Source organism: Mesoplodon bidens, assembly GCF_964165515.1.
Source record: "Mesoplodon bidens genome assembly, chromosome: 3".
Classification (NCBI taxonomy): Eukaryota; Metazoa; Chordata; class Mammalia; order Artiodactyla; family Ziphiidae; genus Mesoplodon; species Mesoplodon bidens.
The window spans coordinates 18,696,457-18,708,814 of NC_138178.1; the positions used below are offsets into that span (position 1 = coordinate 18,696,457).

The 12,358-nt window shown below is 46.3% G+C and overlaps 1 protein-coding gene across 1 annotated transcript in view; it reads left to right on the plus strand.

Annotated features, from left to right (window-relative positions):
- Window positions 1-12,358, plus strand: part of APBB1IP (amyloid beta precursor protein binding family B member 1 interacting protein) — a 106,004-nt gene that overhangs the window by 87,975 nt on the left and 5,671 nt on the right. Inside the window, exons 11-12 of the mRNA XM_081228712.1 lie at window positions 4,018-4,116; window positions 4,918-5,032. Of these exons, the coding sequence (XP_081084838.1) occupies window positions 4,018-4,116; window positions 4,918-5,032 (214 nt within the window). The remainder of the gene's footprint in view (window positions 1-4,017; window positions 4,117-4,917; window positions 5,033-12,358) is intronic.

Consider the following 12,358-nt stretch of genomic DNA (forward strand, 5'->3'; position numbering starts at 1 on the left):
GGACAAACAACCCAAGGGGAACACACATTTCCCTTTCCTCAGAATGATCAGTTCTGTTCTCAAGCCAGTTTCCTTATGGGCAATCACCCTGCTTATTTTGCTCTTAGGCATGCTTCTCGGTTCCTTCCCAAAATATTAGGAATTTCTGTTCATTTGCTGAGTAAAAGTGTCTGTCATCGTTTGGAGAACCTCATTTGTTTATGAACATTTTGGTCATTTATGTGCCTTTCTGTCCACTGTGGGGAAAAAATTTCCTGATATGCAAATATTTCATGAGGGTGAGCAGATTTAAAGAATTCAAAGAATGTGCACATACACTGCAAAAGGAGTTGGAGATTATGGCGAAGCATGTTAAGAGATCGTGTGATTCCACAGACATGCAAGGGCTGAGAAGTTCAGCCCGGGAGTTTCTTACTCAGGATAAACTCACGGATTATCACAGTCCGTGGTGGGGCGCTGTCGAGAAGATGGGAATTTGAGTCCTGGCCTTGTCACCTGGCACATTGTCGGGACTCTCTAAGCTTCATTGCCCTCTGCTACAAAGTGGAAATAAGAACACCTCCTGGGGGCTTCCCTGGTGGTCCAGTGGTTAAGGCTCCTTGCTTCCAGTGCATGGAGCACGGGTTCGATCTCCCTGGTTGGGGAACTAAGATCCTACATGCCGCATGGCACGGCCAAAAAGATAAACAATTTTTTTTTAAAAAAAAGAACACTTCCCGTGCAGATTAAACAATATTTGCCCATAAGACCATCAGTGCAATGTCGAGAGACATAGCCAGCAAGCGAGAACTGGAAGGCATTCGTACTGCACTCTAGAACCAATTAAATATTTCTATTGACCAGTGGTTCTCAAACTTCAGAGTGCATGGGACTCACCAGGAGAGCTATTAAAACACAGGTGGCTGGGCCCCCAGAGTTTCTGATTCTGTGGGTCTGGGATCAGGCCCTGGAATTTGCACTTCCACCAAGTTCCCAGGTGATGTTGATGGCCCAGGGGCCACACTCTGAGAAGGCAGTAGAGACATCACCTGTCCTTTAAGAGGTTGAGCGATGTGGTCAGTAATACAGCAATAGCTTTGTATGGTGACAGATGGTTACTAGACTTACCCTGGTGATCGTTTCATAATGTAGGCAAGTGCCACATCACTAGGTAGTACACCTGAAACTAACATAATATTGTACATCAGCTACATTTCAATTTTTAGAAATTAATAAGTAAATTAAAAAGTGTTTTAAGAGACTGACCATACTCACAAAAAAGATATCAGAGGTTGTCCATACTCACAAGAAAGGACTTGGTACCCCAGAATCATTTCTACCCTTGTGCTCTTTCTTTGATGCACACTCCCCTTTCCTGTGAAGTTGCTCCTTTGTGAATTTTTTCTCACTGCATTCTGAGGTGAGGTATGATGGGGCAGTGGAAGTGACCCTCCTCCAGGAGGAATTATGTCTCTATTGAGCTCCGTTGAGAGGTGGTGAGGGGTCATGGAAAGAGTTCTGGAATTCTGCTCCATCACTCACCTATTCCCTACCCTTACTCTGCTACATTTTCTTCACAGTCTGAAATGACATTACTTAGTGTTTTGTATTTTTATTGGCTTTCTCCCCTAGTAGAATATAAATGCCTAATCAAGTATGAGCTCACCTTAACCTGATTACACCTGCAACAATCCTGTTTCCAAATAACGTCCCATTCACACAGATACCTAAACAGAGGGTTAGGACTTCAACGTGTCTTTGGAGGAGACACAATGAAACCCATGATACCCACCTACTTTTCCAAGCTAGAAATAGAGAAATCATCCCTGAAGTCCCTCCTCTCCCCTCTGTTGTCCATTCCCTCCTCAAGTTCTGGTTTCTACGAGAGACGGCTCTCATGCAGCCCTCTCTGTCTGTTCTTCCTCCTCACTCCACGGCCCCAGCCACCACTGCTGCCTGGATTCCCTGCTGTTCCAGAGGTCTGATGGCCCCACTGCCTAGAGGACAACGTCCAGATGCTATTTTGACACAAGGCCCTTGACTCTGCTTCCTCTCCAGCTTCTTTTCTGCCTCTCCTTTCCATGGCTCCCAGGTCCTGACCACACAGAACTTCTACACGTTCCTCAAATGTATTACAACATTCTGTCACTTTGTCCAAAGAGCCTCTCTCTGGTTTCCAACTTTTACTACGAACTTTACCATGTCACAGAGTGATCATACATTTGTTTACATATGTCTCCCCCAGGGACATCCCAGCCGCCACTTCCTAAGTACAGTGTGAGCCTTTCTTTCTCATCTCTGTCTACCTAGGGATTGGTATATTTCTGAGCACCCAGAGGTATCTATTGAATGCACAGGCCCTTGGTTTCTTGTTATGCTTCTGCCACTCCCTTTGACCTGGGATAAATGGCTTAACTTCTCTGGTCTCCCACTGGGAAGTTCAGAGGATCTGTAAGATCCCTTTGAACAACGATCTGCAGTTGCCCTGACCTCGGTGTGCTGCATGGCACATCCTGCAGGAGCCTCTCTTTCTGTGGTCAGGAGCAACCAGACCAACGGTGGAAGAGTCTAACCAGTGGCACGGAGCCAGCATTTGTCCTTAAACGTCTTTGCAAGTATTTTTTTCAGCTAAAAGCTCAAGGGAGTAAACCCCTTGGCCAGGTCCTAAGACACGACAAAAGAATGAGCACAGGAACTTGCTGTATGATGTCCTGGGAGCCTAGGAGGTTCCTGCCTTCACAAGGGAGCCAGAAAGGAGCCCACTAGGCAGCTCATCTTAGAATCATAAAATCTGAGGATCACGAGAGACCTTCAATGTCATCTGATGCTTAATTCTTCTGTATACAGTCTTAGCACACATGTGACATAAGGAAGTTGGTGAGACGCACGCCACTAATGTTGGAGAGAATGAACCAAAGTCTATACTTCGACCTCCTGATCATAGGAGGAGCCATAGTTAGAACTCAAGGTCAAGAGTTCTTGCCTCTCTTTTGTGCTCAACAGCCATTATGCTTAAGGGAATGACTACATTTTAGTCTATTTGGATGAAGTACATACTTAAGAAATTGTTGATTGTGCTGTTTAAGTGGATGCCTCTACCCAGACAGTTGCTTTCATTGCAAGCACAAAACAGTTTAAGTCTGCTCCTGGGAACCTGGCTTTCCCATGACATGACATGCACCAAAAAACAAACCAAAGGAATTTTAATATATCAGGCCAAAGGTAACAAGATCAACTTTTAAAATTCCTCCAGAAACAAAACAAAACAAAACAACAGCTGCTTTCTAAGAACTATAGGCATCAAATTGCTGGAGAGACCCATGTTTTGCCCCTCTTACAAGACAGTCAGAACAGGAATGCAGTTGGAAGTTAGGGAGCTGTTTCTGGTGCTGAAAGACAAGGATGTTCTGTATGACCAAGGACCTTCGTGCCTGTCCATCACTGTTCTCTTTGATCAGGAGCTCCTGGAAGGCCTGGATGACCCCTAGTGCAGCACCTAGCTCATTGCCACTTAAGATTAGACAGAAATATTCCTTCTCTGCGCCATCCATCTGGAGGCCAAAATGGCCCATTTGGGTAAGAGATGACAGAAGACGGGGTGAAACCCTGAATTCCTGGTAGCAGAAATAACCCTAGGACTTGATGGGGGGGGGTCACAAAGGCATTAATTCCTTGACATAAGAGTTACATCAGGTAAGTTCCTTTATCTGATAAATGGAGAAATGATTTGGATTTCTTGTAGGGCTAGAAACGTGATAAATGTGAAGGCGTTCAAGTGTTCAAAAAGCAGGAATGAAAATGATTAATGATAATAGAGTAAAAAAATGCTTGTGATAAATCATGTCACCGCTTTCTTAAATTCTTTCCAAATTTAGCCTCTGTAAAAAATATACTCCTGTTCCTAATCCTAAAATTGCTACTGGTAATTTTGGCCACCATCTCAGGAAATGTCATACACTGTGAGAATTTTTTTAATGTTTTTGAAAGGTGCTAATAAGTGAAGAGCTTATAAATGGTCTTTGAAATGGCTTTTTCTAGCATCCGCAAATTCAGAAGGAGTCCCAGTATATCAAGTATCTCTGCTGTGATGACGCAAGGATGCTCAATCAGTGGGTTACGGGAATCAGGATCGCCAAGGTGAGAGAGCATTTGGACGCACCCTATCTTTGCTAACCAGCCTCCTGACCTGGGTCCAGTCTTTGTGCTACTGAGAAACAGCTGATCCATTCTTACTGAGTCAATGCCATTAATGGGTCAGTGCTATAGATATTACCTTATTTGCCCATTGGTTTTTTTTTGTGTGTGTGTGGTACGCGGGCGTCTCACCGCTGTGGCCTCTCCCGTCGCGGAGCACAGGCTCCGGACGCGCAGGTCCAGCAGCCACGGCCCACGGGCCCAGCCACTCCGCGGCATGCGGGATCCTCCCGGACAGGGGCACGAACCCGCGTCCCCCGCATCGGCAGGCGGACTCTCAACCACTGCGCCACCAGGGAAGCCCTGCCCATTGGTTTTTTTAAGTAAGTGAGAGTGGTTGATACATGGACCTCTCCCATGACCTGAGAGTCAGGGATTTACTTTCACGTGCGACATCTCAGATATTGATGTATGGAGAGCTTTGCAAGTGTCGTGTGTAATTAAGAAACACGAGATACAGTCTGCAGTAGAATTACATAAAGATATATGTCATCACAGTGCGTGGCTAAAGCTCTCCTCTAATGCGGAGGTGAAAGTATTACCTGACTCTGCTAATCTGGAAAATTATTTAACATATGAAGACATGATTTGTGGATTTTTTCATTGAAATATGTCTACTAAAAGAAATCTCAGGAAAGGAATAAAAAGAGTAGTCATGAAGTCCTTTTTTCCCTGAATTTGCAGTTTGCAATTGAGTGCAGAATTTGGGATTACTCTGTTGCTTCTTTTGTGTTCTCTCCCTAGTATGGAAAGACGCTCTATGATAACTATCAGCGTGCCATGGCCAGGGCAGGGCTCGCCTCTCGGTGGACAAACCTGGGCACTGTCAACGCAGCCCCACCAGCCCCGTCTTCTACAGGTACCTTGCAGAGGGGAAAGTCTGACACCTGTTCAAAGCTCAGAGGTCGTGTTCAAACTTTTCTAATGTATTTCATAGAAACAGAACTTTGTAGACACTGTACAGAATACATTCCCTCCTGATGGTCAAATTTAAGATCCCGCCCCCCCCCACACACACTTGTATCTATTCCTTTATAAGTGACTTTTAGCAAAGCTCTGCCCGTTTTTTCATGATATGCTTGTGGACAAGATGGTGATCACCAACTTAGGGTGAGCTTGAGAGGGAGCTGTGTCTCATCACAGTATAGATGTGATGTTTGTCCAAGGCTCCATTAGTGCCCAGCAGGCTGCTCGCACCAACAGTGATATCATTCCTCGGTGTTTTGTCTCAATAACGTCATGGCTAGAGCCCCGTACCCAATTCTGGACATCACATTTTAATGGTAATAGAACAGCTACTGGTTTATATTTTTAAGAAGGAGGGCAAGACATTGAGGGATGGAGTGGGTACTATGCTTTATATACACATTATTTCTTGTCCTTACAACCACCCTGCAAGGTATACATTATTATCCTCACTCCACAGTTGAGAAAACTAAAGCTTGGAGAAGTTAGTATGTAGTACTTCTCAGTGGTTGAGCTGTGATTCAAACACATTGTCTTTATGATAAATAATGGTTGGAAGAACTTGAACCATTGTGGCCAGTGATTTAATCAGTTGTACCTCTTAATGAAACCCCAATAAAAACTCTAGACACCAAGGCTTGGGGGAGCTTCCTGGTTGGTGAACAAGTCAAGGAACCAGGTGGGTTACATGCCTTGACTCCACAGAGAAAGGAGTCCACATCCAGGACCCACCCAGACCTCGCCCTGTGGGCGTCCATTATAATAAAACTGTAATGGGTGAGTATAGAGCTTTCCTGAGTTCTACAAGTCATTGTGTTGAATTATTGAACCTGAGGGGTCGTGGGAGCCTCTCAGTTTATAAAGGGCTGGTCAGAAGTGGCGGGTGGCTGGCATTGAAGTGGAGGCAGCCTTGTGAAGGTTGTACCTTAAACCTGTAGAGTCTGGTGCCAACTCCAGGAGGTGTCAGAACCGAATTACAGTCCACCCACTTGGGTGGAAACAGAACCCACGTCTTGCCAGGACCTTAGCTCTACCAGTTATGTGTGTGTGTCAGAGGTCATTGGGGATTTGCGGGTGCTGTGAGATGCTCTTTTGATAGGGCACCGCTGAGCCCACATCCAGACACAGGCATCCCTCCCATGAAGTCCCCAAGAGAAAGAGATAAAGACACAGGAGCCATGGCAAATAGAATTCCACGTTTGATCAGCTGGGCTACTGTTCATAACTCCCAATTCAAGGCTACCTGTTAGAACAAGCTAGAGCACGTGGTTTAAACTCAAAGCCTGAAATGGGTCTCTCTCTCTCCTAAGTTTCAGCCCTAGCCAGAGACAACTATAACACCAGGGATTTAAAGAAAAAGAGGAAGAAAAGAAGGGAGCGAGAGAGGAAGGAGGGGAAAAGGAAGGAAGGAAGTGAGCAGAATGACTGGGCTGGCTCTCAACCCACAGGACTCTGCCCACCATTAACCTAGTAGATAGGAATGTGGAGGTTGAGAAAAGGAGAGGGTAGGGGGAGTGAGGCTTCTCCAGCGTGGCGAGAGGGATTGGGACATCCTTTCCTCCCAGAGGGCTCGGCATACGGTAGACACTGAGTCCATCACAGATCTGTCGACATCAACCACAACCGGGCCCTTAATACTGCCTGTGGTTCTTACTGTGTTTCTCTAGACCAATGGTTCTCGACCAAGGGAGACTTGGACCCCCAGGGAAGACTTGGCAATGTCTGAAAACATGTTTGGTTGTCATGCTTTGGAGGGTGCTTGTGTCATCTAATGGGTAGAGGCTAGGGATGCTGCCTGTGCTGCAATGCACAGGACAGCCCTGAACAACAAAGAATCTGCCCGTCCCAAATGTCAGTCAGTAATGTTGAGAAAACCTATCCCAGTCACTGTAATCTCCTAGTTTCTCTAATTGTTTCAGACATTCTTCACTCTCCTCAGATTTCCAATCTCCAGCCCCTTTACTCTCAGCAAAAAAAAAAAGAAAGCATCAACTTTCCACCACCAAACCCAGTGATTTAACCTGCATCTACACCCATCCTAGCCCATGTCTATTATGCTACCTCCTAACAAGGGTCGATTCTTCCATGCACGCTCTCGTCCCCTATTCTTGCCCCAACTGGAGTCCTGCAGCGCAACTCTGATGCTGCCCCTGGAGTTAGCTCAGACCCCAAGAGGGCACAGTCCTAATAAGCCTGCCCTTCCTTCAGATGCCAGCCACACTTCAGGGGTCCCCAGGCCACCCAAACTTTTGACCTACCGGCCACAAATCTGGGGGTTTCCCAGAACCCCCTTAGGTTCAACAGTTCAACTCATAAAACTTGGGAGAGTGCTATCCTTATTGTTACAATGTTATTATAGAGTATACACTGGGACTTCCCTGGTGGCACAGTGGTTAAGAATCCGCCTGCCAATGCAGGGCACACAGGTTCGGTGGGGAACCTCTGGTCCGGGAGGATCCCACATGCTGCGGAGCAGCTAAGGCCGTGTGCCACAACTACTGAGCCCGCGTACAGCAATTACTGAAGCCCGCTCGCCTAGAAGCCTGTGCTCCACAACAAGAGAAGCCACCGCAATGAAAAGCCCATGCACCACAACGAAGAGTAGCCCCCGCTCACTGCAGCTAGACCACACGCAGCAATGAAGACCCAACGCAAGCAAAAAATAAAGAAAGAAAGAAACATTTTTAAAAATTAAAAAAGTAAGTAAAGGATACACATCAGGACCAGCCAAATGAAAGACGAATAAGGTGAGGTCTAGGAGGATCCCAGATGAAGAGCTTCTGTGTCCTCTGGAATCAGGGTGCATCACCCTTCCAGCACATGGATGTATTCACCACCAGGAAAGCACCACTGTCCAGATTTTTTATTGGGATTTCACTTCATCGACATGATTGATCAAATCATTGGCCACGTGACTGAACTCAGTTTCTAGCCCCCGTTCTCTACTCTGCCGATGTCGGGCTGGCCTAAAGCCTCAACCCTCTAATCAGTTGGTTGGTCTTCTGGTGACCAGCACCCATCCTGATCCACCTTGTTTGCATAAACTCAGATGTGTTCCTAGGGGCTGAATAACAAAGACACTCTGATAGCTTGGAAAATACCAAGTTCTGTGCCAGGAACCCAGGACAAAGACCAGAGAGATGCGTGATTATGCCATTCTCTTCTACTTTCTCTCCTGCTCTACTGTTTTCTTCTCATCAATATTGCTCCCTTCTTCAAAGAAACAAAATCAAATGTAAAACCCTCCTACAACTCCAAATGCCCCTCCAGCTAGTGCCCCCATCTGACAAGCAACTGTTCTAAAAGGTGGACCATATTTGCTGTCTCCATGTTTCTACTTCCTTTTCACTCTTCAACCCATTTCAGTCAGGCTTCTGCCTCTACTACCTGGTGGAAAATGCTCTTGCTCATCTCACCAGCGGCCTCTGTGTTGCTAAATCAAACTACTGTAAACCCCTCTTTTTAGTCCACCTTTCAGCAACCCCAACTCAACTGACCACTCCTCCTTGAACCAATCTCCTCTCTCGGCTTTCCAGATACCACACACTCCAAGTCCCCCACCCCGCCCCCACTTCTCTGACCACTCTTTTAACCTCCTATAGTAACTCTTCTTCTTCTTCTTCAACCCCACCTTAAACTACCCAAGACCCATCAATCCTAACCCTATCCTCATTTTACACTATCTCCCTAAGTGATCTAATCCACCCCCAGCACTGTGTATGAGCTGACCACCTATAGCTACGTAAATCCAATCCAGGCTTCTCTGTTGACCTTCAAACCCATGTATCCAACTGTCTGCTCATGGGCTTCACGTGGATCCTTCCCAGACACCTCAAACTCAACATCTGCAGAACTGAGCTCATCCTCTTACCCTCCAGACTTGCTCCCCCATTGTTGTTCTCTGTTTCCATAAATAACATCATCATCTGCCCAATTGCTCCTGCAGAAAACATGCAAGAAAACTCACCTCCAAATCCAGTCACCCCTAAATCCTGCTGATTCTACCTTCTGAATATCAGTCAAACCTGTCCATGCCTGTTTGTCTCCATTGCCATCAAATCCTAGCCACCATGATCTTCACTTGGCTCCATGGGGTGGTGCTTCAGCCCTTCAGATGCTTTCCACTGCTCTCAGATTAAGTCCCCAGTCCTTAGCAAGGCCACCAAAACCTGCATGAAATGAGCCTCGCCCATCTCACCTGCCTCTTTCCCCACCCCTGTCTTCCTGTTCCTGCTACAGAGCCCATCTGCTTTTCCCAGTTTTTCAAAGCCCCAAGCACCGTCCTTTTTCAAGGACTTCTCAGATGCTCTTCCTCTGTTTATGATGCTCTTTGATTTCATGTGGCTAATTCCTGCCCAGCCTCAGATCTGAAATGAATTGTCCTTGGTAGGCCAGTCATAATTAATAATCTGTGTGATTATTAGTTTAGTATCTGTTCCTTCCTCCAGGCACTGAAGGAAATCATGAGGTCAGGGACTGTTTCTCTCTGGTACATCATACTTTTCCCAGCACGGACCGCAGTGCTGGGCAGATAACAGGCATTCGGCTAGAATTCGAAGATGGTTGGGACGACAAATGGAAAAATGAATTAACACCTGGTAGGGTTTCTCTGAGGGTGAAGTAATGTGAACGCCCTTAATACTAAATGCAAAATGCATGTTCATTCCGTTTCTCCTAAATGAATTGCTTAAATCCAATTTTTGAAGAACACGATTGCAGCAGTCAGATGAGATGTCCATTGATCAAAAAGGAGGATCTGGGCTTCCCTGGTGGCGCAGTGGTTGAGAGTCCGCCTGCCGATGCAGGTGACACAGGTTCGTGCCCTGGTCCTGGAAGATCCCACATGCCACGGAGCGGCTGGGCCCGTGAGCCATGGCCGCCGAGCCTGCGCGTCCGGAGCCTGTGCTCCGCAATGGGAGAGGCCACAGCAGTGAGAGTCCCGCGTACTGAAAAAAAAAAAAAAAAAAAAAAAAAAAAGGATCTTTTCCTTGACGGAATATCCGTTAGTAGAGAGTAAATTAACCCATCTTGGTTCTGCTGTAGAGTCTTATTTATCAAAATTAAGCCCTGCAGCCCTACATAGGACAAATGTGCTGAGATCTTAAAATAAACCATACTGAGAGCATCCCTGCTTATTATTAAATGCTTCCATTTGAGCATCTAAGGGGAAAAAAGTCTTCAATTTAAACTGTCTTTCAGTTTATGCCTTAGAATGTATTGCCATGAGCACCTGCTGGGTGGGATTTTAAGCTCTAAAGAGCTACATTAGTGACCAGCTTGGAAGGAACTGAAGATGATGAGCTTAGAAGGAAGGGAAGCCACTTTCAAATAAACGTGAAGTTCATTCTTCTCAGTTATACACATACGTACACGATGACTGTGATCACATCTTAGCAACAAAGACCCGCTTGAAATGACGCCATCTTTTAAAATTCAGTTCTTCTCGTATATTATTATCCAAGCCTCTCTCTTCCCCTAAACTCATCACACAAAATCACTAGGGCTCTTGGAAGGTGTTTAAGGGACCCATGTCCATCCAGGAGCCCGGGACAAATCAAACCATACGTTCCTTGCAACAGCCCTCTTCCCTCTGCCACCAAAATTAAGGTAAATGTCAAGAATAGTGTTGAAAAAACAAATGTTCCTTGGGATCAGAGGAGTTACTGGCTGATGGGCTCACTTGAACCTCGGGCTGTTTGGGGCACTAGTCAGGGAGCCTCCTTCATCACCCCAACAACTGTTTTCTGAGCCATTGGCTTGCAGAGTGGGGGTCACCCACAGAGGACAGATTTCCTGGACCTTGGACCCACAAGAGACAGATCAGAGCAAGAACTGCAGCCGAGGAGACCTTGCGCGGGCACTAACTCTCCCTGGGCAGGACCTGCTCTCAAACCATCGGATAGAGCCTGGAGACAATCAACCCCAGGCCCCATCAGTCTGATGCCTCCTCCGCTTCAACTTTTCATCTGGAATCCCTTTCCTCTCCTGCCCTCTCCCTGTTCACATGGTTGACCCAGAGTCCTGGAGAGGCAAGGCCAAGTGGTGCAGGGTCACTGGCTGGGAGTCAAACCACAGGCGATTTGTGTGCGTCTGCTGTGATTACCCAATTGAAAATCCCGAGGCATCGTTCTACATCCAAAGTGTTTAGCAACAAGTAATGTATTCTTGATAAATGGCAGGGTTTTTTCTTTTATATTAGGAAACAGCCGTGGAGGCTTTTTTTTTTAGTACTTATTAAATGATTTTATGACTTTAGCCACTGTTTTTCATCAGGACTCTTTCGTGGCAATTGGCAGAAATCCAACTCAATCTAGTTTAAGCAACAAAAGCCAAGGGGGAGAGATTTATTACGGCACAAAACTAGGAAATCCAGAGGTAGGCTGCTTTCAGGCACAGCGGGATCCAGGGGGTTAAGCGAAGTCATCAAGATACTGTTTCTTTCTTGGGCAGTGTCCCCATGAGGTGGCAAGGACTGCCACTGGCTCTCCAGGCTAACATTTTTCACACAGCTGGAAATCTTAGTACAAAGAGAAAGCCCCACTTTTGAAAACGCCCTGGAAGGGCTCCATTGCATGCTTATATATACCTAAATCACGTAGCCGCACTGAAGAGGATGCCAGTACACGTGGTAGTAGGATCGGCCCTTTACAAACCACATGGGTGAAGAAAGGGATGAGGGATCATTCCCCTCCTGGGAATGCACTTGAGTTCTGTAAAACATGCGGGTCTCATATGTGTTTAATAAACTTCCCACCCCTAGTTCCTTTGAGGTCTGCCAGAGAGACGTGGCAGCAGAAGGGGTGGTGTTGCTACTTGACAGCTGGGACATTAATACTGTGACCCCAGGACAACCTAGATCCGAAATCGGTGGCACCTACAGGATATATGAGTTATGTGGGTACCCATGGGTTGTCTCAGGATGGGGCAGAGAACCCACAGAAAAGATTAGACTTCTTGGTTAAGGGAGGACAGCGGCGTGGAGCATCTGAGAGATTGCTATAGACGTGACTTCTTTTGTTCCCGCAGACTGGCAGAGACCTAGACATCCTGGTTACATAGCAGTGTGCACTATGTTGTTGAGAAATCAGGCTGTGCGTGTTTGGGCAAAAGAAGCAAAAAATATATATATTGATAATTTGTGCCCTTTCAAGGAATTTCCCCTAACTGTCTTCAGTATTCAGCTTTGGTTTCTGTTTATACAAAGGTGTTTCCATTACCT